Below are 26,989 nucleotides of genomic sequence, written 5' to 3'. Positions count from 1 at the left end.
GCATTAACAAGTTTAATCTTAATCCTACTAACAGGACAAAAAGTGACAATAAACACAAGGGATCCAAAACTTGTGTACTCATTCTCGCCACGTATTATTTCCTGGACTTGTTTTTACTCTAGGGATAAAAGTAGGACGACATATTTTTAAAAAATGCGATTAGTCAGCAGATGTCAGTGACGTTATGCAGGGGCTGGTACAGTCTGCCAATGGCAGAGTTTACAGAGAGAAGCTTAAAATAAAAAGTACATCAGTGTTCCAGCAAATTTTTGTGCTGAACAGGAAGTGGGAGCTCGAAGCAAAACAGTGATTTCTGTGAAAACCTTTCGATGTTACTCACAACACAAGGAAAAAACAGCCAGCACTCAAATGAAAAAAACCCATCTCACATCTGGCACAGACCAACCTGACCATGCTGATGGAAAACAATGAGGTCAGACAACAAAACCTTGGCTATTGCTTACCTAAATAAACTTCGTTTTGAGAGAAAGACAAACATTTACTGGATTTTGACTTGGACGTGATGGAAATGTAAACATCGCCTGCATAATTTCTTCAGTAATATGAACATGTGCAACATTTGGCTACATAGCAGTTAGGGTACGAGAGAGAAAAGAGGGACTGAGGGGGAAAGGTTTAAGTCCTAGGCAGTCATCTGGCACTAGTGCAACGAAACTGATTTCAACCTGAGTCCTCTCTACTGTCACCTTTAAGGGAGACAGTGGCGAAAGGTGGGGTATGGTTCGATAAAGGGACATGGGAAGATGTGGGAGAAAATGCATATCTGAATGCTTCCTACTCGCCACACAAACCTTATTTACATTCTACACAGAATGTACCATCAACAAACCCTTTTGCTCTTTCTCTATCATGTATTTATCATCTTCAGTTCCCATCCCACGCCATGCTGACCAAGAGACATTCCCAATTTTACCACATGAAAGAGATACAATGGAATCAACCTGTCTGGTCACATCCTGAACACACCTTCCACAGCCATCAGATTCTGAAATGGCATTTGAACCCTGAGTTTCTGGCTCAAAGGCAGAGACACCGTCCAGTGTACCAGCAGACATCTCCCAGTCCTGATCTAAGCCATATACCTAGTCCTGCATTCATCTCTGCAGCATCTGGACAAGGACACCTACTTCAGATTCCTGCTCACTAACTACAGTTTTGTCTTCAACAGTATTATCCCCTCCAGACTGATCTCAAACCTCCAGGATCTTGGTCTCAGCTCCACCCTCTGTAACTGGATCCTTAGCTTTCCGACACACGGAAGATAGGTAACTACACCTCCTCCACAATAACACTCAACACTGGAGCCCCCCCCCAAGAATATGTTCTCAGCCCTCTACCATACTCCCTGTTCACTCACGACTGTGTTGCCAAATTCTGAACGAATGCCATAAGTTCGCTGATGACACCACCGTAGTAGGCCAGATGTCTAACAACGAAAAGTCAAAGAACAGTTGGGAGATAGAGGGTTTAATGAGGTAGTGCAATGAGAACACTCTCTCTCCCAACGTTGGCAAAATTAAACAACTGATCATTGACTTTAGCAAGAAAGGATGAGAACATGCCCCCATCAACATCAACGGAACTGAGGTGGAAAACTGGGAGAGCGCCTACTTCCTCGGACTGATGATAACAGAGGACCTATCCTGGTCTTCCCATGTCATTGCGACAGTCAAAAAGGTACAACAACGCCTCTTCTTCCTCAGGCAGCTCAGGAAATTTGCCATGTCCATAAGGACACTCACCAACTTCTACAGATGCACAATTGAAAACATACTGTCCAGGTGCTTAACAGCCTGATATGGCAACTGCTCTGCCCAGGAAACTACAGAAGGTGGTATGCACAGCCCAAGCCATCACGAGATCCAACCTTCCATCCTTGGACTCCATTTACATTGCTCGCTGCTGCTGAAATACTGTCAACATCAAAAGACTCTTCACACCCTACTGCAGGTGGCACCACCCTACTTGTAGTGATCTCTGACAATCCCTTCCATCAGGTAGAAGATACAGAAGCTTAAATACTTGCAACAGTAGGTTCAGGGACAGCTTCCTTCTGGCCATTATTAGACTACTGAACGGACTGTCTAGCCTCAAATAATGTTTTGGAGATGCTGGTGTTGGACTGGGGTGTACAATGTTAAATATCACACAACACCAGATTATAGTCCAACAGGTTTACTTGGAAGCAGTAACTTTTGGGGCGCTGCTCCTTCATCAGGTGGTTGTGGAGTATGAGATTGTAAGACACAGAATTTATAGCAAAAGTTTACAGTGTAATGTAACTGAAATTATATATCGAAAAAGACCTGGATTGTTTGTTAAGTCTCTCGTCTTTTAGAATGAACATGCTGGTTTCAGTTCTTTCATCTGTCAATCGCAGAACTTTTTTCAAGTTACATTCTCAAGTGAACTTTAACAATTGGTGTCATGTCAGCACTGATAATACATTTAAGGTGTGAGGTGCCCTATGTGAGACAGTCTGTGCCACAATGTTCAGACAGATTCTAATCTAAAAAACAGATTTACAGAATCTTACATGGATTTATGCAGTTTTTGAGCAAAACAAAATGTAATTCTGCAAGTATCTTGCTAAGGCTGATGTCTCTTGTACACCTGCGTACACCTGTGTAATGTTACTTTTATGCTTCTGTGTATATCTTATGTTCTGCACATCCTTGCTGACTATGATTTACTTGAACCGCTGGTAAGCAAAGCTTTTCATTGTACTTCGGTACACGTGACAACAAATAAATTCATCGAGGCGCTGTAAGCAACAACCTTAAAAACAGGTTTCAAATTTCTTTCAAAATATCCCGAATTGGGATCTTTGAAATATGTAGTAAACTTTTTAAAAATGGTACAGTGCTATCAAAGGGCTTTCAGAGAATGTTCATCAACCAACTCTCACTATAGCTGGTCTCCATTTCAGCTCAATTCCACAAGCTAATGCTGCAGGGTTTAAAATGGTTGAAGACTGCGTTGCAATCAAAGGCATCCCATACGTTAATACCAAGCTTCAAAACAAAAAGAGAGAAGATCCAGGGTCTGAGCTAAGCGAGCTGTAATCAACTTGCAAAACAGGAAGCACATCAAGTCTTAGCCTCTCCAGACTAGGAACAAATCAGCTAGAGTTCCACCAAAAAGGAAAATAAATGAACATAAGAAAATAGGAAACAAGAGATGTTAGCATTCAGTTTCTCAAATCTGCTCCACCATTCAACTATATATTGGCCGTTCTGTTCTGACTGCGGCTTTAATTCCACTTTCCTTTCTGGTTCATATTAACCTTAACTCCTTTGCCAACCAAACATGGGTACTCAGACTTGGCACTGATAGATTGATCCCTCATATGAGGCAAAAGTGAGGACTGCAGATGCTGGAAACCAAAGTTTAGATCAGAGTGGTGCTGGAAAAGCACAGCAGGTCAGGCAGCAACTGAGGAGCAGGGAAATCGACGTTTCGGGCAAAAGCCCTTCATCAGAGCTCTATTCCTGATGAAGGGCTTTTGCCCGAAACGTCGATTTCCCTGCTCCTCGGATGCCACCTGACCTGCTGTGCTTTTCCAGCACCGCTCTGATCTGATCCCTCATATCAGGCAGCACTTCCTGAATGCAGTCACTTGTAACTGGGAGATTTTATAGAAGGTGGACACAGCAAACTAGGAACAAATCTAATCAACTAGAGTTCTGTCAAGAAGGCAAATAAATGACCCAATAAAAATAGGAAACAGGAGATGTAGGTATTCAGCCCCTCAAACCTGCTCCATCATGCCACCATATAATTGCTGCTGGTATGCAAACAGATTAGTATAATTTTTTTTGAGAATTTCAGCAGTTTAGGGAGGCTAAGCTGTAGAGATTACAAACACATTTGTAACTGCAACAGATCGTAAGTACACACACCTCTATCAAATCTTACTAAACCGGAGCTGTGTCTGTATTTTCAAAGGAATGTGCCAGGATTAAACTCCACAATTGCAGTGCTGTCAGCGAATACGGTGAGGGTGCCAGTAGTCAAGGTGATACAGCACAATGTCATATTTGATACTGTTCCACAGAACCTTCCTTGGACCTAAATGATGTTACATAACGCTTTTACTAATTAAGAAGGAAAAACTGAAGATATTTGTTGTTTTTGCACTTTAAGTTCATGAGGCTTTCTCATGACTCTTTAGAACTGTGCCAAGATGATGCATGCATTGTTACAATCATTACAAGTACTCAGAGCAGAATTTTGCGAGAGCGCGCAGGAGAAAGAAAGACACAGGCCATAGAACACTGATTTGGTATGGCAGATTGAAGCCTGAGACGAGCTGGCATCCATGCCGATAGGAACTCTGAACTAGAAAGATTAAGGGACGAAAAGAATCCACTAGTGAGGTGGGGCAAAGCTTGGGAATAAAGTCAATCTGCGAATAAAGAACAGCTGACTTTTTTTTTCAGAATGATGCACACGAGGAGAAAATGAGGGTTGCAGATGCAGGAGAGTCAGAGTCAAAAAGTGTGGCGCTGAAAAAGCAGACAGGTCAGGAAACATCCAAGGGACAGGACAAACAACATTTTGGGCATAAGCCCTTCAACAGGAATGTAGTCGGAGCGGGGGAGGGTTGGGGGGGGGGGGGGGGGGGGGGGGAGAAGGTAGCTGGGAAGGTGATAAGTAAATGCAAGAGGGGGTAATTAGGACAGGTCAGTGGGGAGGGAAGATGGACAAGTAGGACAGTTCAAGAGGACGGTGCCAAGTTGGAGGGTTGGATTTGGGATGAGGTGGGAGGACAGGAGATTTGGAAACTCGTGAAGTCAATGTTGACGCTTTTTGGTTGAAGGGTGCCAAGGTGGAAGATGAAGCGTTCTTTCTCCAGTTGGCGGGTTACATGGATTTGACGGTAGAGGCAGCCCAGGAATTGCATGTCCTTGAGGGAGTGGGAGGGGGGAGTTCAAGTGGTCAGCCACAGGGCGGTAGGGATGTTTGGTGGGTGTGTCCCAGAAGTGCTCCCTGAAATGCTCCGCGAGTTGGTGTCCTGCCTCCCCGAGGTAGAGGAGACCACATCGACAGCAACAGACACGGTAGATGAGGTGGGTGGATGTGCAGGAAAATCTCTGCCAGATGTGAAAGTCTTTTGGGGCCTTGGATGGATGTGAGGGGGGAGATGTGGGAGCAGGTTTTACACTCATGTGGCAGCAGGCCAAGGTGCCAAGTGTGAAGGGTGGGTTGGTGGGGAGTGTGGACCCAATGAGGGAGCCACAGAGGAGTGCTCTCTGCGGAATGCAGATAGGGATGAGAGGAGAAATATATCTTTGGTAGTGGGGTCTGATTGGAGGTGGTGGAAATAGTCGAGGATGAAGCACTGCATCTGGAGATTAGTGGGGTGGAAGCTGAGGACCCGGGGGAGGGTATCCTTGTTCCGGTTGGAGGGATGGAGTTGTGGGAAGTGGAGGAGTTGCACTGGAGGGCATTGTTGATTATGGGAATGGAAATTGTGATCCTTGAAATAGGAGGATATCTGGGATGTCCTGGAATGGAATTGCTCCACCTGGGAGCAGACACAACGGAGGCAGATGATTTGGGAGTCAGGGTTCACGTCTTCACAGGAGGGGGATGGGAGGAGGTGTAGTCAAGGTAGCTGTGGAAGTCGGTGGGTTTGAAGTAGATATCAGTGTTTGTTGGATATGGAGATGGAGAGGTCCAGGAAGGGGACAGAGGTGTTAGAAATGGTCTATCTGATCTTAAGGTCAGGGTAGAAGACGTTGTGAAGTTGATGAATTGTTCAACCTCATCATGCGAGTATGAGATGGCGCCGATACAGTCATCAATGTAGCAGAGGAAAAGGTGGGGAATGGTAACTACGGAAGATAGACTGTTCCACATATCCGACAAAGAGGCAGGCACAGCTGGGGCCCATACAGGTGCCCATGGTTACCCCTCTGGTGTGAAGGAAGTGGGAGGATTTGAAGAGGAAGTTGTTAAGGGTGAGGACCAGTTCAGTCAATCGAATGAGTGACCAGTGGTGGGGTACTGGTTGGGTTGGCAGGAGAGGAAGAAACAGAGGGCTTGGGGGTCTTCGCCAAGACTGGATGTCCATAGTGAAGATGAGGCGTTGGGGCCAGGGAAATGAAAATCACGGAGGAGGTGGAAGGTGTGGGTGGTATTCCGAATGTATGTGGGGAATTCCTGGACCAAGGGGGACAGGATGATGACGAGATAGGAGGAGAAAAATTCAATCGGATAGGAGCCAGTGGGACAATAGTTCGACCAGGGCAGTCAGGTTTGTGGAGTTTGGGTAAGAGGTAGAACCGGGCAGTGTGGGGTTGCGGAACTGAGAGAGTGGAGGCTCCCCACCTGCACCCACTTATTGCCTCCCCAGCTACCTTCCTCCTATCCCCACCTCCCTATTTATCTCTCAGCCAAGATCCCCCTCCACATTCCTTAAGAAGGGCTTATGCTAGAAATATCGACTCTCCTGCTCCTTGGAAGCTGCTGGACCTGCTGTGCTTTTCTAGCGCCATGCTTTTCAACAGTGGCACTCACACTAGCTGAAACCATCAAGTTGTGGTACCCCAATCAAGAAGAAACGCAATTCATCTTCACATCGGGTTCGCATTTAATACCATGTGATTTAAAATAGAACACTGTACATCAACCTTTGTGTATCAGCATGCCAAACAGCCTAACGGAGCATGCAAGGTGGTGGTGACTGAGAATTTAAATGTAAGGAAAACTTGCATTCCATGCTGAATCATTCTTTTCTAGCTTCCGCACTCATCAACCAAGAATAAGGACAATAAAATGCATATGAACTTTCCTTTAATGGAATGATCTGAAAGACAGAAAGCTGCATGCTTTTGTTTGTTTCTTGTTCAGCAGAAGGGTCACTCAGAATTAGCCTACAGACTGAACTAAAACAAGCTTAAGGAAATCAGGTAGCCATTCTTTAAAGGTTCTGCCACATCGCTTCCTCTGCAAATAACTGTGGTTGCCTAGTTATGCCAGTCTGCTACATTCCCTTCTCCTTCCCTCCCAATGAGGCTCTGAGAAACTTACAATAAAGAATTTTATAATGCTAACCCGAAATGGTTACCCAGAGTTATATGAAAAAAATTCAAAGAGAGAACTGCTTGCTACTCAAGTTACTGCCCAACATTCCAGATTCCTGACTCGCACAATTGTTTCCTGCTTTTATTTATTTAAGGAGCCAGGTGCTCCCGAGACAAATTGTTCACCTTGAGGACCAAGAAATGTTAACACTTACGTGGTTTTTCTCCTGAGCTACCAGCAAGATTTTCAAGCTCTTCATGTTAAAGTTTCGATCCAGCAAATCAACAGCTTTGTCAAGATCATCCTGGCTTCGCAATGGAATTAATAGCTGATGACAAGCAGAAAAGCACAATCAAATAAACTACAAAATGCAAGCAATTTCACAATTAAATGTGATAAGTAGTAACATAAATAAATTGGAGTCAAAGTGCCAAAGTACATCACTTATCTAAAATCTTATTATTTTTATGCTCTTTTTTTCCCCAGAAGTGGATGTATATAAATGCAGTTGCATATTTTAAATTGATTTTCACAAATCCCTGGGCTTCCTTATCCAGTAACAAATTGTCATGTATGTAGTAAACAGTAAAATTGACAGTGCAGCTCAAGGCTTTAGCATTGGCTACAGGTTTCTGGCTCAGACACAGGGAAGTTGCCAACATTTCTTTTCCTTCAAGGAAATGTCCATTTTAGAATTAAACGGATAGGTTTAATCTACATATGCTTGATGAAGTCGTCTAAACATGGCAATCAGAAGTTGAAATCTCACTGGTTATAGTAAAGTACAGGGAATTCTCCACAATTCAATTTCTACCCATCCGGTGGATAATTGGGTTCCTTATGCAACGGAATCTTAAAGGCCAAGGGTAGAAGCTGTACTGCAGCCCAGCCAAACCGATATAAATCCTGATTTACTGTGTGGATACTTTTGCGGCTGCAGTTTTCATGTTATACGTTAACATTCATTATACAACTGAAAGAAAGCTATGGATTATCTATATTTTCTTGCATATATAACTGTAACTGCTTCCAGGAATATGTTGACCACAGAAGAAACACCTTGGTGACTATGCTTCTTGAAACAATTAATAACCCTACCCTGATGCCACCTTAATCTTTGCTGTAGCACTGCAAAATACAAAAATAATTCATTATGTTCTTATTGGCAGTTTCAGCTCACTAGTTGAGAGCAGATGCTGGAAAAGCACAGCAGGTCAGACAGCACCCGAGGAAAAGAACTGACGTTTCGGCATAAGCCCTTCATCAGGAATGAGGCTTGTGGGTCGGGGCTGAGAAATAAATAGGAATGGGGTGGGGATTGGTGGCTTGCTGGGAAAGTGATAGGTGGATGAAGGTCAGTGAGAAGGTGATAGGTCAAAGGGGACAGGGTGGTTGCAGGGTCCCAAGGTTTTAATTCTGAAGACAGACATCTGTGCTACAAGGTCCTTGCTTGAAAGTGCTCAGCAAATTTTGAGACAGCAGTAGAATGCATTAAGCATCGATGGTCAATCAGACTTAGGGGCCAAAGTTCAACTTGGGCTCAAACAGGCATTTAGTTACTTCCCTAAACCTGAGCCAGGAGGGTCATTGGCATCAGCACTAAAGGTACACAGGCACTACAAAAGACAAAGTTCAAATGCAGGACTCATCATTGGATGTCTTGTTGACAGGAAATCCAATGAAGTACCAGCTGCCCTGGAATCAAGAACTGCAAGGAGAAATAAAAGGTTATGCGTCTGACACACACATAAAAGTCGACCTTAAAATTTAAGAAAATGCTATGGAGTGTCAGTGTGCAGATCATAAAGAGGAGGTCAGGAAGGATGCAGATGAATATACAGGAAACTTTTTTTTGAGATGCGGTGGATGTGCTGAGATAGGAAGGAGTGGGCTATGAGTGTGGTGCAGGTTTGTGGAGATGAGTCAATAGAGAATTGTGTGGTGAATAATAGATAAAGGCAGGAGAGGAACTGAAAATAAGTCACTTTGGCTGAAGTCTTACAAGGTCTCACGGACAACCTTGACCAAAGTGTTGTAAAAACTACCATTTGGCTGTAAACTGGATTGAAAGGACTCCAGTGGAATAGGTGAGGTGAACATATAGTCAAGTTACAATGTCTTATTCAATTCTGTCAAAGAAAGCACAACATAACAGAGGAATCTTGGCATAGCATGTTGAAGTATCAAAGATTTGCTTTATACATGAGTGAGTGCGTGTGGGGGTGGGGTGGGGGGGAAGGTGGGGCGGGGCAGTGAACGATGGCAACTTCAGAGAATGGGACTAACTCATGAGCAAAGTGAGAAGCTGATGAGTGCCTAGATGGCAAATTCTTAATTGAAAGGAGGCTGAGAGAGCAAATAGCCCAGTTCATACTTGGGGCTATGATGTTGTGGCCATAACGGAGACATGGGTTTCACAGGGGCAGGAATGGCTGCTAGATGTTCCAGGGTTTAGAACATTTAAAAAGAACAGGGAAGGTGGAAAAAGAGGCGGGGGTGTAGCATTGATAATCAGAGAGTGCATCACAGCTACAGAAACGAAGGTTGTTGAGGAAGGCTTGTCTACTGAGTCAGTATGGGTGGAAGTTAGGAACCGCAAGGGGACAGTCACCTCATTAGAAGGTTTTCTACAGACACACTAACAGCAGTAAAGTGATTGAAGAACTCATAGGACGGCAGATTTTGGAAAAATGCAGCTGTAGCAGGGTTGTTGTTCTGGGTGATTTCAACTTTCCCAATATCGACTGGAACCTCCTTAGTGCAGACAGTTTGGATGGAGCAGTTTATGTCAGATGCGTTCAGGAGGGTTTCCTTATTCAGTATATAGACATGCTGACAAGGGGAGAGGCCATTTTGGATTTGGTGCTCGGCAATGAGCCAGGACAGGCGTCAGATCTCACGGTGGGAGAACGCTTTGGTGACAGTGATCACAACTGCCTCACATTTATCATAGCCTTGGAGAGTGAAAGGAGCAGTTACCGAGGGAAGATATTTAATTGGGGAAAAGGCAATTATGACGCTATCAGACAGGAGTTGGGAAGTACAGGCTGGGAGCAATTGTTCCACAGAAAGGGTACAGCAGACATATACAGACTGTTTAAGGAGCAGTTGTTGTGAATGATGCACAAATTTGTTCCTCTGAGACAGGTATGACAAGAACAGAGGAGTTTCTCGTCAAAAGGAAGGCGGCAGTTCACATAAGGTGGAGGAAGCAAGGACCCAGCACAGCTTTAGAGGATTACAGGCTTGCCAGAAAGGAGCTCAGAAATGGACTGAGGAGAGCCTGGAGGGGGCACAAAAAAGGCTTGGCAGAAAGGATTAGGGAGAACCCAAAGGCATTTCACTCATATGTGAGGAATAAGACAATGATCAGGGAGAAGGTAGGGTCAATCAGGGATAGCATATGCAACTCGTGCGTGGAGTCTAAGCAGATAGGGGAAGCCTTAAATGAGTCTTTTGCTTTGGTTTTCCCAAAGGGACCTTGTTGTGAATGCGAACTTTGAGGAGCTGGGATACAGGCTTGACCAGGTCAAGATTGATGAAGTTGATATGCTGGAAATTTTGGAAAACATTAAGATTGATAAATTTTCAGGGCTAGACCAGATTTATCCCAGGCTGCTCCGGGAAGCGACAAAGGAGGTTGTAGTAAATTTGCAGATGACACAAAGGTTGGAGGTGCCGTTGATAGCATAGAGCGCGACTGCAGGCTGCAGCGCGACATAGACAGGATGCAGAGCCGGGCTGAGAAATGGCAGATGGAGTTCAAACTGGATAAATGCAAAGTGATGCCTTTTGGAAGGTCGAACCAGAATGCTGAATATAGGATTAAAGACAGGATTCTTGGCAGTGTGGAGGAACAGAGGGATCTTGGTATTCAAGTACATAGATCCCTCAATGTGGCCACCCAAGTGGATAGGGTTGTTAAGAAAGCATATGGTGTTTTGGCTTTCATTAACAGGGGAACTAGTTTAAAAGCTGCAAGGTTTTGCTACAGCTCTACAAATCCCTGGTGAGACCACAATTGGAATACTGTGTCCAGTTCTGGTCGCTCACTATAGGAAAGATACAGAAGCTTTGGAGAGGGTGTAAAGGGTTACCAGGATGCTGCCTGGACTGGAGGGCTTGCCTTATGAAGAGAGGTTGTCTAAGCTCGGACTTTTCTCTCTGGAGAGGAGGAGGAAGAGAGGCGACATGATCAAGGTATACAAGGTAATGAGAGGCATGGATAGAGTCAATAGCCAGAGACTTTTCCCCTGAGCAGGATTGACTGGCATGACGGGTCATAGTTTTAAGATATTAGGAGAAAGGTATAAAGAGGACGTCAGAGGAAGGTTCTTTACGCAAAGAGTTGTGAATGCATTGAATGTGTTGCCAGTGGTAGTGGTGGAAGCAGAGTCATTAGGGACATTTAAGCGACTGGTGGACACGCACATGGATATCAGTGAATTGAGAGGTGCATAGGTTAAGTTACTTTATTTTACATTAGGATTAATTCTCGGCACATCAACATGGGCCAAAAGGCCTGTTCTGTGTTGTACTTTTCTATGTTCATAGCACAGGATTTCCTAAATGGGATTGCTAAACCGAAATTAGAATCATAAGGTCCATGGCAGTGATGGCTGCCATCGAGCTTACATTGAGTAAAGGCAGATCTCCGCATATTTTCAACTTGTGGGCATAACCTAAATGACTAAATCTCAAGATTTCTGCAACAGCGAAAGTCTCCCTAGTCCACACCCCTCCACTTACAGGTATACACACTCCCTGCTTTTACTATTCTCATTGAGGGGTCACATTTTTGTAACACTGAAATGGAAATCCAATAAGGAAACGTTTGGAAACCCCCACCATAACAGAAATAATTCTTATGAGATCTTGGGCAAAAGGCAGAAAGTTCCAGAAAGTAGAGGGTGCAGGGGAAGTGGTAACTTCAAAAGGGACATGGAGAGTCAAGCAGACAGACTAAATTCCCTAAATAAAAGCAGTTCAAAGTCTCGAACACTTACCTCATTGTTAGTGTAGTTTAAATCCATTAGCTGTCCAAACACGGTCTTGACTTTCTGATGCAGTTCCTCATACTTAACTGGACGGCTAAACTGTATGATTCTGTTAATGAGGACAAAAAAAACCCACAAACAAATCACAGGTCATACACACAGTTTGTTTCATGTCCAGCATTTACAGGCAGCTGTGAGGCAGGATTAAGAATTCCGTATGGACGAGATGCAGAGCTTCCATTCCGCAACTGCACTCACAACAACTTTGTGACATTGGGGGGGGGGGGGGGGGGGCACCTGAACAACATTAAATCGTTTAGAAGGACAGCCTTCCCTTCTACATTTCTTAATAGGTTTATTTCAAAATATGTACTCAATTGTTAACAGATACAATTGAAATTGTACAAAATATCAAAAATAACACCCAAATGGTACTCACTCAGTTTTGGACACATGTATCTCAATACTTATTTCATCACGCAGGGTAAAAAGGAGGGGGAAATGGGTTGGGAGAAGAGAGAAACTTAAACAGACCTGTGAGGTGACAACTTATTTTGGGAGACTTGACAAGAAAGGGAGGAACTAGAAATTCTGTCTTTTTAATCAGTCAGATAGATAATTTCTATCATTTATTGAAAATGTCAGTCATCACCTGCAACTTCACACCATAAGAGTCTTCCATACAAAGACATCCCACATAGCCACCAGTGGGCTACCATGATCAATATTAATCATCAGATGTAGGCTACACTAACAGACAGCAGGTTTCATGTTGCAGAGGTAAGGACCGACAACTCTACTAAGCCATTCCTTACAACTATTATTTTAGTCGTTGATGGAAAGAATTACAAAGTTTTCTTTAGGAGACAGAGCAGTTGTTACCACTAGAGGAAAGGAAGAGTCGCAGAACTATTTTGAGAGAAACAAGAAAATAAAATCCTGTTGAACTCAATGTCAAAGGAGAATGTTGTCAGGTGCAAGAGTCAAAAACAAGGGAGCATCACAAGCTGCCAAACCAAAAGGTTGATCATTGGACTTGGAACGGCCTAAACCATCAGACTATCTTTGAACCTAACACCTGACTTTGTAAATAATGCATATCTGTCTCTTTTCACATTATTAGCATGATCAGACTATTAATTTCCTACAGAACTTAAAAAAAGATGCAAATCGTGGAAGTTACAAATTAACAGAAAATGCAGGATATATATAACAGTTAGTTTCTCAAATGACAGGTGAATGTTACAGAGAAAAGTACATCAGAAGTAGCATTGTCAGGAAGCAAAACACATATGGCAGCAGAACTGCTGAAGATTTGAGATAGGTTCATGCTGATGTTTAATTACCAGAGAGTTCCATGTTGTACAGAATGAGCCCCAGGTCTCATACCATGCACATCATTGCACACTCTCTACCATCTCTCCAATTCTGGGGTAAAAATGTATAGCCTGAAGCACCTGCGTTGCTTCTGTTGTAATTATGAGCTTTTTATTTCGGTGCAGGATAAGACCTTCTTATTGCCTACCTCAAAGTGAAAGCTGAAATAAAATCCCAACTGATAGCAGTCAAAATACAATCAAACTACAGAATCCACGATCTGAAGAAGTGTCCACAATCGGTGCTGTTCCTCGCATCAATGAGGCCCATGTCCAGAAAATGCCTGATTCTGAGGGTCATTGCTTCAACTACTATAACAACGCAGGAGTTTAAATGCATGGTTCAAAGATTTTCTTTTTAAGGGAGGAGGGCAATGCTGTAATATTCTTTGTTCTCTGAATGAGCTTCAGTGCAGATGAGAGCTGGATGAGAGCTGTTAAAGCTTCACTTGAACTGCACTGGAACACGTGTCCTAGCAAATTGAATAACTAGGGCTGTAGCGAGGGCATGAAATTATATAGAGGGGATAGAAGAGGGCTCTGGAAAGGGGATACTTGTGCTTACAATGCAAAAGGGTATGAGAGATTACAGGGCAGTTAATTATGCAACGATATGCAAATTCTTAAGGAACGTGACAGGTTAGTTGCAGAGGGGTTATTTTCCCTTGAGTGAGAGTCTAGGACCAGAAGGCATAATCTCAAGGTTGAAGACTATCAGATGAGCTATGATCTCATTGAATGGCAGAGCAGGGTATATGGGCCAAACAACTTGCTTCTGCTCCGATGTCTTAGGGTCTAGCTTCCTTATTGATCTATTCTCATCCAGAATTTTATTGTTGGTGATGACACATTCTTACTTCTAGGTAGAAGTCCCCGAGAGGTAATTTCCTGTCACACAAGTACAAGCAGAACAAAGTGTGGAAAAGGGGTACAGTGAAAGAATTTAAGGGAAAGGTAAAGTAAAGGGTTAATCATTCCTTTACTCTAAGAATATCTATATTTGTGAAAACAACTATGCCAAATTGAGATCACACCACATGGATCAGAACCATGAAGCCTGGCTCTGAAACATTCCAGTAATATGTCCTCCCTTACCTTCTTCCCTTTATCTTCAATAAACCATGCTTTGTTCACTCAAATGGGAACAAACTTGAACTTACCACACGAGCTCAACCTGATCAGATTCTCATCAGCTAATGCTAAAACTTTGTCCCCTTCCCTATTCCAAAGAAACCAAAGCTACCTGTTAACTATCCTATCATTAAGCTTGAAATCAAAACCATAAATCACTAACTTGTATTTCTATAACAGCACCTTTAATATAACAGACATCTGGGCCAAAGGAGCTCAAGCTTTCAGTAAGAGGCTGAAATGGAAGTGATGTTGTCCAACGTTACAGAGGCAGGGAAAGACAAAGCAATTCGGTGATTGGGGGCAGCAATCAGGACACACATTAGAATGTTACATTTGAAGCAGCACTGGGACAGGAGCCAGTGTAGGGCAGTGAATTCAAGTGTGATCGATGAACACAACGCGGACAGGAATTTAAACCTTCAGACCAGCATGGCTCAGTAACACCACACAGCTGAACTTACTGACTAGAGTTTCTCTCCTGGGTATTTTTACCATACAAGGAAATCAACAAAGCACACGTTTAAATGAGCAAACATCCCAAATTTTAATTTTTTTCCTTTCCTAGCAATTTGCTTTGACATTTCAAATGGCAATCAAGGCCTTGCAGGATTTACAATTAACTCATGTAACTGTTTTGAGTGTGCAGTATTCAAAGTTAGGGACTTACGACATATTTCACGATGACCCCTGAACTGCTCCACACAGATCATGTGCTACTCAATGCTAAGCTTTGTTTTCCAGTTTTTTTTTTATTATTATGCTCCTGAGCCCCAGTCACTTCCATCTACCTTTCATTTCTGTGGTCAGGTACTGGCAAGCATACACAAACCACAGTGCCTTTTCCAAACTTTTCACAATGACCGCTGCAATGAAGACTTATCGCCCAACTTCACAGTGGACACTTAAAAGCAGCAGTCACCGTGCAATCTGTGCGCGCGTTATCATCCAACTTATTTTTTCTCAAAATGATCTGGTCTGTCCCACAATTACATACAAAGCAATTGTGAAAGAGAATCAGGCTATTTTCCAACTTAAGTATTTCTGAGACTTGGCACAGAATCATATTGAATCAAGTCCCTAAGAAACTGCAAACTAAACATTCTTTCATATGAAAACATTTGCAGCATCAGTCTGCATGTTTTGGTAAAACTTCATGCTGAATTACCAAGTAAAGAAATATTGTAAGAAAATTTATACAACTTTTATTATCACACTTTTGAATATTCGAGTCAGGTTATACATGTCTTGTTTACTACAAAATGATCAGGGTCTCTGACTTAAATGTTAATTCCATCCCTCAATTCTGAAGGCATTCAGCTTCTTGATGAATGTACCCACAGCCACTGGCTGCTCACTAGCTATCTTGCTGATGGGTTCGAAAGCCATGAGGGGCATCGTTAACAAGCTTAAAATCACATTCATCCAACCATCAAGCACATTATAATAACATACATGCTCCAGCTCAGAACTTGTTCAGCTAAGTTGTTAACAATCCAAATGCTTTCATGGCTGAAGTCAGCCTATTTATCAGAAAATCAAACCTGGGATTTTCTAGCCTGTAGGACAGTACCTCATGATGCTGTATTTCCTGATAACAATAGTCAAATAGTTTAAATTATGCAACGCGATAGCACCAACTCAGTGTGCTGGAACAACATAGGCAAACAGTAGAAAAAGGCTGGCTGCAGGTGAGAAGGGCATTTGGCATTAGATCGGCCTGAAACTTGCTGATATTCCAGTGCAAAGAGTGCTGCAGACTGACACATTCCATATTCCAGGTCTGTGTGCTAACGGACACACTACAGCTTTGGCAGTCACCATAAAGATGCAGTGCAGAACAGCCACTGTCTAAGGCCTTTCAGCTATATCATGTCAAGAGACTGGTAACTTATCGTACCCCTCAGGCGGTATGCTCGTGACTGAATGTGTATTAAATGAGATGTGAAGCAACTAGAATGCCACATTCAATTACAAATTGCTCAACAGAAGGGGAAAAAAAAATATTTTCTGTAATGGCTAATTTGAAAAGTTTTGAAATGTACTTTTTGAAGCCTAATGAATAAAGTAACATCTCATTAAAATAGCACACAGTGTACGTTTCTTATGCATTCATCTTTCTTCACCCAGAAAGTGAGAATATCATAGATTGCAGTGAATCCTGCCAATATGCTTATGATTGAGCACCACTGAGTAGATTACAGACAGGGCTTTAATTCACATCTCTCTTGTTGCTGCATTACAGAAGTTAAATTGTGAGGGTTGAAAGCAAGCGGAAGGCAGAGTTCATAGTACCTGCAAAAAACTCCTGTCTTAAAGGTCAATCAGTCTTTTGAAATTTTTCTGCTCGAGTACTACATGCCAAAAGTGATGCAGAAAGATACTGCATCCTTGAAGGATGAGAAAAACAGACTGCATATAATTCTCAAAGAGTCAAAAATGTAGCAGGCTGATGCCCTTTCATTAAAGCTGATGGACCAAACACATGAATTTGTCTCTCTCCACACGTGCTGCCCTACCACCTGAGCATTTCTCACTTATTTATATAAAAGAACAGCTAGACTTCTCCAAGTACTCAAATTTATTACAGTACATAAACCAACAGCCATGCTCAGACAACAACGCACCAGAACAAAAGAACCAATACCTATTACCTGCAAGGACATAGTTTACAAGATTCCAAGCAAAGACTGCACGAAACACTATATACAACTGGAAGACAACTAGCAATCTGCATCCTTGAACACCAACTAGCCAGTAAACATCACAGCCAGTTGTCCCCGATAGCTATACGCACAGATGACAGGGATCACAAATACGACTGGGACAACACAACAATACTGGTCAAGCCAAAGAGACTCAAGATTAGAGTGTGCTTGACATTGGGGAGACTAGACACCTTCTCGCAAAGCGCTTCAGGGAACATCTTCATGACATCAGCACTAATCAACCCCACCACCCCGTGGCCGAACATTTCAACTCCCACTGCCCCTCTGCTGAGGACATGCAGGTCCTGGGCCGCCTCCATCACCGCTCCCTCACCACCTGATACCTGGAGGAAGAACGCCTCATCATCCACCTCGAAACCCTTCAATCCCAGGGCATCAATGTGGACTTCATCAGTCTCCTCATTTCCCCTCCCCCCATCTTACCCCAGTTCCAAACTTCCAGCTCAGCACCGCCCTCATGATCTGCCCCACCTGTCAATCTTCCTTCCCACCTATCGTCTCCACCCTCCCTTCTGACCTATTACTTTTACTCCTTCCCCCATCCATCTATTGCATGCTCAACTACCTTCTCCCCAGCCACACCCCTTCCCATTTATCTCTCCACCCGTGAGGCATCCAGCCTCATTCCTGATGAAGGGCTCCTGCTCCTCGGATGCTGCCTGACCTGCTGTGCATTTCCAGCACCACTCTAATTTTGACTCGAATCTCCAGCATCTGCAATCTTCACTTGCACCAAGCCAAATAGGGGACAGCCAGAGAGTTTCTAGAAGCATGGCACTCATCTGTGGACTCAATCAATAAAACATTGACCTAGACCCAATATACCAAACCACTACAATGAACAACTGGAACCAGCAACAGCAAGAACAGAACGAAATAAATTCCAGAAGATACAGTTACAGCAGCGCTTCACTGGAGGCTCCACAGCATTCAGGATGTCATCTAGAAAGGGGATGAAAATCTGCAAATCAACTTCCCAGCTCAGTGAACACACCGATAACTACGGCAACTGGCACCAGGGCTACAAACCTCCATGCAAACCTTGATTAGTTATCATTGTTTAGCGACTGACAGATTTTGCCTAATTCAGTCTGTAATTGAACTGTCTCTTCAGCATCAACTGCTGCAACTAGTTTACTGTAGTCTTCAAATTGAATCATTTTTCACTGAATTTGAATACAAGTCACTGCAATAATTGGGAACATTTCCCAATTTGATTCTCAATGTCAATCAAACCAAAATCCTTAGTGTAAATTCCAACCACTCTGCAAACTTTAGGTGTAAATCAGCCTCTTAAGACTCATAACCTTATCCATATTGAAATTTACTAACTCTTGCCTTATTTATTACAAAATGACAGAAGTGTAACAGTGCAGAGGGAACCATTCAACCCGCTGTGTCTGCAAAAGCTCTTTAAATGAGTATTATTATTAACTGACAACCTTCTGCTTCGCCCCATACCTTTGCACATTATTTTTATCTAATCAAACATCCCCAATTTACCCTGTCTCCTCCACACTTCCAAGCAATGCATTACATACTGAAATAATTCATCCTATGAAAAGATTCTTAATCATTTATCAAGACTTACAATATTACAATAGTATTAGCCTAATCAAACATAAACAATAAAGATAGACCATTCAGCCCAAATGGCCAGTTCTGAGTAAAAGTCATACTGGAATCAAAACATTAATGTTGTTCCTCTCTCCACAGATATTATCAGACTTGCTGAGTTTCTCTAGAATTTTGGTGTTATTTCGGACCTGCAGCATCCACAATACTTTGCTTTTAGCTAGTCTGCACTCGTATTTACCTTCAACAAAAGCTGTAGTTCCAATTTTTTGGTCTCTTTAATCTTTCCTTCAACCACATATATAACCTAAATTAGCCTGTAGTTCTGAGGAGGACTCAAAACTTAACTATTTCTCTCTCTATAGATGCTACCAAACCTGTTGAGTTCCTTCAGCACTTGGCTTCAATTCTACCTTATGTTGATATTGTTCTCTGGACATTCAGTAACTTGGGTAGTGCATCCCACAGACTCAAACCTTTATGTAACATAACATTTATTTTCTTCCTCTGTTCCGTCCTAAATCGGTTAGATTTAATTTTATACCTAGGTCCTAAACCCCTTGATTAGTTTACATCTACTACGGTCAATCTCTTCATAATTTGAAACGTCTCTAACAAACCCCTCCATTTTCTCTGCTGTTCCAACAAAATCTGCCTCATTTCTTCTTGTCCTCATGAGCAGCTGCATCCTGGGAGATTAAAAGCTAAACACTGGAGACATAGACAATTGCAAGGAATAACAATAAGCTGGAAAATTCACCTAGTCTGTCAGTATCTGTGGATGGAGAGTTGACTCTATTGTTTTACAGTATGGAGTTCTAAATGTAGTGTCACTAAAATTTCCCATTACATCCCAACTTTAACCTTCTATACCTCTAGGTATAAAAGCTAGTGTGGAATTAGCTTTTAATGACCTTCGCCACTTGATGTTTTAGCTGTCTCGCTACTACGAACTCTCAAATTCCTCTTCCCTTCCACATCATATAGCCTTCCCTAAAGCATTACCATTGCTTTGACATTTTTAAAAATCAAAATATACCATTTCACTTTCATTGACATCAAAATCCAATTGTTACTTCTCACTGTGCTGGATATTTCTTGTACTTTCCTTCGTTTTGTTTGGTAATTTGGACACCATTTCTCCACATTTGTATCATGCCTACCTTAAACATTCACATCCTCAATCACCATTTTTATGTACCATTTAGAAGACACACTGTCACGATTCATGAAGTCTTCTCTGACAGCATCTTCTAAACCCACAAACCACATCAGCCAAAAGAGAAGGCAGTAGACATATTAGAACACCACCACGTGCCCCCCAAGACAAGCGCCCTTCCAACTTAGAAACATATTACCATTCCATCTCTCTTACTTATTAAAGACCTGGAACTCTCTTCTAATCACATGGCCAAAAGCTATTCAGGACAGTGGCTCACTAATGCCACCAAAGCAATTAGGGACAGAAATAAATCCTGGTCTTGCCAGCAATACTGAGACCATGTATGAAAAAATAAGATGTGAAGTGAACACAAGTGATTATGAACTTGCACATGCAGTGTTGTTGCTATAGTGTTGCTATGCTTCTATATACATTGTGTTCTTACCTCTCTCCTTCCTTTTCCTTTAAACAATCTTGCCTTTGCACATTTTCCCTCTCTACATTGTGGATAATTTTACATACTTTGAAAGTGAAGTTAAAGTTAAGAATTAGTTTACCCCTGCATCATTAAAAGTCAAATGAATCGCTGTTGACTAAGAATATTAAACAAGGAACAGATTCACAGCACACACTAAACACAGCTTCATATCCTGCTGAAGAAAACTGTAAACTAAGGATTAAGATTAGTGACAAAAAAAATCATTTCTAGTATCTACACAATGCCAATCTGGGGTCAGTACACCAAGCACCAGATCGCTTTTTTGGCAGACGTTAGTTAAGAAGCTGTCTTATTTCAACTGCAGATAAGAAATTCCACAATTAGCTTTATCTGATCTCACTGGCAAATGTCCATAAACATCAACTCTGCAGAAACAGGCTTAAAAAATTGATTTGGTCAACTTCGATCCAAATTTTTCAAACAAAGCAATGCCGTTAGCTTTGTGTAAATTGGCACACAACAATGAATATGATGTCCCACGTTAGTTGGACTGTATGATCAACAAAGACATTGAAAGAGTTCTTCAACACTTCTGAATCATGTGTGAGCTCTCACATCCATCTGAAAGGAGAATTTAACATTTCATTCCAAAGATGCAGCACTCCCTTAGTGGCACTAGAGTGGCGGCCTAAACTGTTTAAGATCCACACACTGGGACTTGAATCCACAATCTTTCAAACAGAACGAGAATCTTAGAACCCCTATAGGATACAATGCTGCATCTGATTCACAGCTGACAGATAAAGACAGAATTGTTGGAACGGAATTTTCAGTGACTGTCAATAGAATAATGTTCCAACATCAATCAATCAATCAATCAATCAATGGGCAAGTAAGCACTTGGAAAGGTCTTACTGATACCCAAAGGGGCCAAAGAGACTCTCACTGCTCCACTCTGAAAATATATATTAGCTTCAACTCCAGATTACAACATTTATAATTTAAAAACACTGGATCCTAAATGCTTGCACCTCTTGTAAAGTTTTCAAAAGTTTGCAGGTAAGTTATATGGCCCTATGATTTAGAGAGTAATGAGCTGCAATGGACCCTTTCAGTCCAGGCCTTGAATGACATCTGCAGTCTGTTTATTCAAAAGCAGTCTATCAATAATCATGGAACACTTGGGGTAAGAAATTAGGACTATAACATTTTCCTATGGGACACGTCAGAATTGTTCATCCCTCTGCACAGTATCATTGAGAGGCTCCCAGCCAGAATCAAGGATACACAGGCCAGAAAGCAAACTGGGTCTATCTTTCTGAAAAGAAAGGAAAAATGAGTAGTGGTTGGAATTGAAAAATCTGCTCAGCTTTATAAATTTACCCACAGTCAGGGAAACAGGCTAAAAAGCAAATAAACGGTAATGCAAATACAGACAAAGGAACAGAATTAAAAAGTCAGCCAGATGTCCCTTTTCTATAGAAATTCACCAGCATATAAGAAGTGCTCAAATCAAAACCAATTTGAAGTCCACATCATTGCAAGTGTGTCTTTCTATCTTATCTGGAGTATGCATGCTTTCCTCGCGGGGCTTCGACACAGATTACTACAGCTAAACCATGGGAGCCTCCAATTCTGTGCAAGGATGTTACTAGAGATGGCTTTAAGTCATGCAGTTGATCAATGTGGAATATCAGTATGTTTTCCAAATGCCTGCTTATCTGGTGCCTGCTGAACTGCTGGAGTACTATCTTATAGGGTTACCTGGAATCCTAGCTCTTAGCCCCATAAATAAATCGACCACTTCAGTTTCCATGAGTGAGCTCGATTGACTGAGCAGTCAGTTTTAATACCTGGGATATCATGCACCTTTCTGGTTCAAGTACTGTTTTTAAAAAACTACGAAGGGGATTATAAAGATTCCAAGCCTTCCAGAGAATAAAGTGAGTTTTCAATGACAGCATCAGATGGCAATGTACTTGCAAGAAAGGGATGCTTTGTAGATGCACCACCTAGCCTTTCAACCATGTGAAATAAATGGAGTGGGAACTGTTCCCGAAATGCACAGTTTGTGCTGCTCCTTCTGAGTTTTTCCCATGTAAGACGAAGATGCATACACCCAGCGATTAAATTAATAGTTGACAATAACAGGATGATGTATTTCACCATCATTAATGCCTAAGCAATGCTAGATACAAAGAACGCACTTGCACTTCTCGTGTCCAGCAAAGCTAAGGTGAAGCTGCAGGCTGAAGAGGCAGTTTAAAATCAAGATGCTGCATTATCCTTGCTGCTAATTACATTAAGCGAAATGGCTTTTATTTAAAAAAATCAAGCTCATTTTCTTTATTAAGTACTGAAGAGCACAGAGGCAGGTGCCATAGTAATTAACCGCAAACCCTCCCTATTCACTTTGCAAGGAAGGCAGCCTAACTGGACTAAAAATACTGTTGCACCAAATCCAACACCAGAACTAAAATGAGCCAGAGGGTCAGAGCATGAGTAAGTGTGAAAGCTGCATTACTACTCAGCCAATGACATCACAACAGCAGAGGAACTGGCCTCACTTCCAAAATTACACACCAGGCTGACTGCTCCAAAACTCCAACAGAATGTCATATGGAATAGCAGAAATAGGCTATACAGTCCCAAAAGCCATTCAATGATCATGGTTCATCTGATCTCGGCCCCAGTTATATTTGCTTGCCTGTTCCCCACAACTTGAATCAGTCTCAGTTTTAAATATATTCAGTGACTCAGATTCATCACCCTCAGAAGAAATTCTTGATCTCGTTCCAAATTCCACCCCTCCCCCCTCCCCTGACATGCACGCACATGAGAAGCAGCCTTTATTTTGTCAAGCCTTAATGGCTCAGTAAAATCATCACTCGTTCCTCTACAGAGTGAACCTAATCTGAACTGTCTCCAATGTAAGTACATTTCTTTTTAAACAGGGAGACTAAAACTACATGCAGTATCCCAAGTATGATTTTATCAACATATTGTAGGATTCTAGCATGGCTTATCTACTTTGGGATTCTATTCCCTCTCATAAAAGATCAGCATCCTGCTTGCCTCCCTAATTATTTGCGATGCCTGCACACTAGACTTTGTACACCTAGATCTCTCAACCACAGGACTATTTAGTTCCTCTCTATTTAAATGTTATTTTGTTTCTATGTTCTTCCTGTCACTTTTTTCCCCACATTACATTTCATTTGCCAAATGTTTGCTCACTCACTCAAGCTATCTCCGTTCACTTGCAGATTGTTTGGATCCTGGTCAATTAAGTGCAATAAACAGAAAATAGCAATCTAATCTCAGTAACACACATCACTAGGTTAAAGATCAACAAGGTGAGGTCACTGCTGCAGAACTGCACAAATAAGACCATAAGGCATGGGAGCAGAAATTAAGCCATTAAACCCATCAAGTTTGCTCTGCCATTTAATCATGGCTGATGGGTTTTCTTCCTGTAACAGTCAAATCCCTTTGGCAATCAAGAACTTATCTGTTTTAAATATACTTAATGACCTAGTCTCCACAGCCTTTTCTCACAATGAATTCCATAGATTCATCACTCTGGCTGAAGATGTTTCTCCTTATCTCCATTCTAAGGGGTCTTCCCTTTAGTCAAAGGCTGTCTCTCTTGCCAATGGAAATATCTTCCCAATGCCCACTCTGTCCAAGCCTTTCAGTATTATGTAGGTTTCAATCAGATGCCCCCTCATTCTTCTAAACTCTAGCAAGTGTGGACCCAGAGTCCTAAAATGTTCCTTATATGTTAATCCTTTTATTCCTAGGCCCATTCTCATGAACCTTCTCTGGACCTGCTCCAGGACTAGTACATCCTTTCTGAGGTATGGGGCCCAAAATTGCTCACAATATTTAAATGTGGTCTGACAAAGCCTCAGAAGTACATCTCTGCTTTTATATTCTAGTCCTCTTGAGATGAATGATAACATTGTACGTACCTTCCTAACTACTGATTCATCCTGCAAGTTTACCTTAAGAGAATCTTGGACTAGGACTCCCAGAGTTCTGATTTTTTTCCTCATTTAGAAAATAGTTGATGCCTCTATTCTTCACACCAAAGTGTATGACCTAACACTTTCTAACACTCTATTTCATCTGCCACTTCTTTGCCCACTCTCCTAACTTCTCTAAATCTTTCTGCAGCCTCCCAGTCTCCTCAATACTACCTTTCTGAGGTATGGGGCCCAAAATTGCTCACAATATTCTAAATGTGGTCTGACAAAGCCTCAGAAGTACATCTCGGCTTTTATATTCTAGTCCTCTTGAGATGAGTGATAACATTGTACTTACCTTCCTAACTACTGATTCATCCTGCAAGTTTACCTTAAGAGTGTCTTGGACTAGTCTTTGTATCATTTGCAAACTTGGTCAGAATGCCCTCAGTTCCTTCAGGTAGATCATTAATAGAACACCATTAGTTACCGGCTGCAATCCTGAGAAGGACCCTTTTATCCCCACTCTCTGCCTCCTATCCATACCAGTACCTTGGCACTAACACCATGGGTCACAAAGTACAGTGCTGTAAAAGCACAGCAGGTTAGGTGCATTCGCGGTGCAGGAGAGTAGATGTTTTAATAAGGCATTCATCACCCCCAAAATGTTGACTTTCCTGCTCTTCAGATGCTGCCTAACCTGCTGTGCTTTTCCAGCAACACACTTTTTGTCTCTGACTCTCCAGCATCTACCATCCTCAGGTCCTCCCTCTAACATCATAGGCTCTTATCTTACAGAGCAGCCTCCACAGAAGCCCAGATAGATAAGACGCATTAGCTCTCCTTGATCTAACCTGCTCATTACCTCCTCAAAGAATTTGAATCGATTTCTCAGGCATGACTCCCCTTGATGAAACCATGCTGACTTTGCCTTATTTTACCATGCACTTCCAAGTATTCAGAAATCTCATTCTTCACAATGGACTCCAAAATCTTACTAACAATGGAGGTCAGGCTAATCAGCCTATAAGTTCCCATGTTTTGCCCTACTCCCTTCTTAACAGAGGGGCTAAAGGTGATTTCCCAGCCCTCTCGGACCCTCTCTGACTCCAGTGATTCCTAAAAGATCACTACTAAAGCCTCCAGTGTCTCTTCAGCTATCTGTTTCAGAACTCTGGGTTGTAGCCCTCTGGTGCAGGTGGTTTATCCACTTTCAGACCTTTCAGTTTTTCTAGCACATTCTCCTTGGCGAGGGCCATCGTACTCAGCTCTGCCCACCGACTCTCTTGAATTTTTGGGATATTACTCATGCCTTCACACTGTGAAGACTGATACCAAGTACTTATTCAGTTCTTCCCCCATTACTACTTCTCCAGTGTCATTTTCCATCAGCCCAGTGTCCACTTTTGCCTCTCTTTTGCCCTTTACAAATCTAAATAAACGCTTGCAGTCTTTCCTAATATTACCAGCTAGCTTACCCTCATGGTTAATCTTCTCCTTCTTTATTTCTTTCTTTGTTCCCCAATGCTACACTATATGCTTTCTCTTTTGCTTTTATGCCTACCCGATTTCCTTGGTCAGTCATGGTTGCCTCATCCTCCCATTAGTATGCTTCATTTGCCTATGGATGAATTGTTGCTGCATCTCCCCCAGAATACTCCCAGAAACTCCTGTCATTGCTGTGCACTGTCTTTCCTGCTAGGCTCCTCTCCCAGTCAATTCTGGTTAGCTCCTCCCTCATGCCTCTGTCGTTGTCCTTATTCAACTGCAATACCATTATATCAGATTCCACCTCCTCCCTCTCAAATTGCAGAGTAAATTCTATAATATTATGGTCACTGCCCCCTAAAGGTTCCTTCACTTTCAGTTTTTTATAATGTATGAAAATTTTCAATTTTTTTTGTAAACATGGATTCATCATTGACATTGACATTCGTGGGCGGCACGGTGGCACAGTGGTTAGCACTGCTGCCTCACAGCGCCAGAGACCTAGGTTCAATTCCCGCCTCAGGCGACTGACTGTGTGGAGTTTGCACATTCTCCCCGTGTCTGTGTGGGTTTCCTCCGGGTGCTCTGGTTTCCTCCCACACTCCAAAGATGTGCAGGTCGGTCAGGTGAATTGGCCATCCTAAATTGTCCGTAGTGTAGGTAAGGGGTAGACGTAGGGGTATGGGTGGGTTGCGCTTCGGCGGGGCGGTGTGGACTTGTTGGGCCGAAGGGCCTGTTTCCACACTGTAAGTAATCTAATCTAATCTAATTATGCTATCACGTACCTTCTTTCACCATTATGTTCAAACTTTATTCGGACGTCATTCTGCAACAAAATGGAATGCTTTGCATTAATGAGATGTGACTTTGCAAAATCCCAAAGAATTTGTTAATGTCAAACCATTAACAAATGACCCTTTTCAATGAGCTCTCACCTGCTTGTTGGCATGGACACTGGCTTTACTCTTCACGCTGTCATAGCCGCTCATTCGGTTCCTTCGTCCCATTTGCAGGGCAACCAGGTCCTTCATAATGGACTTTAAAGCTTCCTGCTCATCTGAGAAATTAGAA

General features: G+C 42.4%; 1 protein-coding gene across 1 annotated transcript in view; it reads right to left on the bottom strand.

The window, feature by feature from the left end:
• map3k3 (mitogen-activated protein kinase kinase kinase 3) overlaps positions 1–26,989 on the bottom strand; it is a 150,644-nt gene that overhangs the window by 87,578 nt on the left and 36,077 nt on the right. The window contains exons 3-6 of the mRNA XM_072561046.1: positions 26,854–26,975; positions 26,704–26,744; positions 12,060–12,159; positions 7,268–7,381 (exon numbers count right to left, since the gene is read on the bottom strand). Of these exons, the coding sequence (XP_072417147.1) occupies positions 7,268–7,381; positions 12,060–12,159; positions 26,704–26,744; positions 26,854–26,975 (377 nt within the window). The remainder of the gene's footprint in view (positions 1–7,267; positions 7,382–12,059; positions 12,160–26,703; positions 26,745–26,853; positions 26,976–26,989) is intronic.

Source organism: Chiloscyllium punctatum, chromosome 42, assembly GCF_047496795.1.
Source record: "Chiloscyllium punctatum isolate Juve2018m chromosome 42, sChiPun1.3, whole genome shotgun sequence".
Classification (NCBI taxonomy): Eukaryota; Metazoa; Chordata; class Chondrichthyes; order Orectolobiformes; family Hemiscylliidae; genus Chiloscyllium; species Chiloscyllium punctatum.
This window is presented reverse-complemented; position numbering and strand designations above follow the sequence as displayed.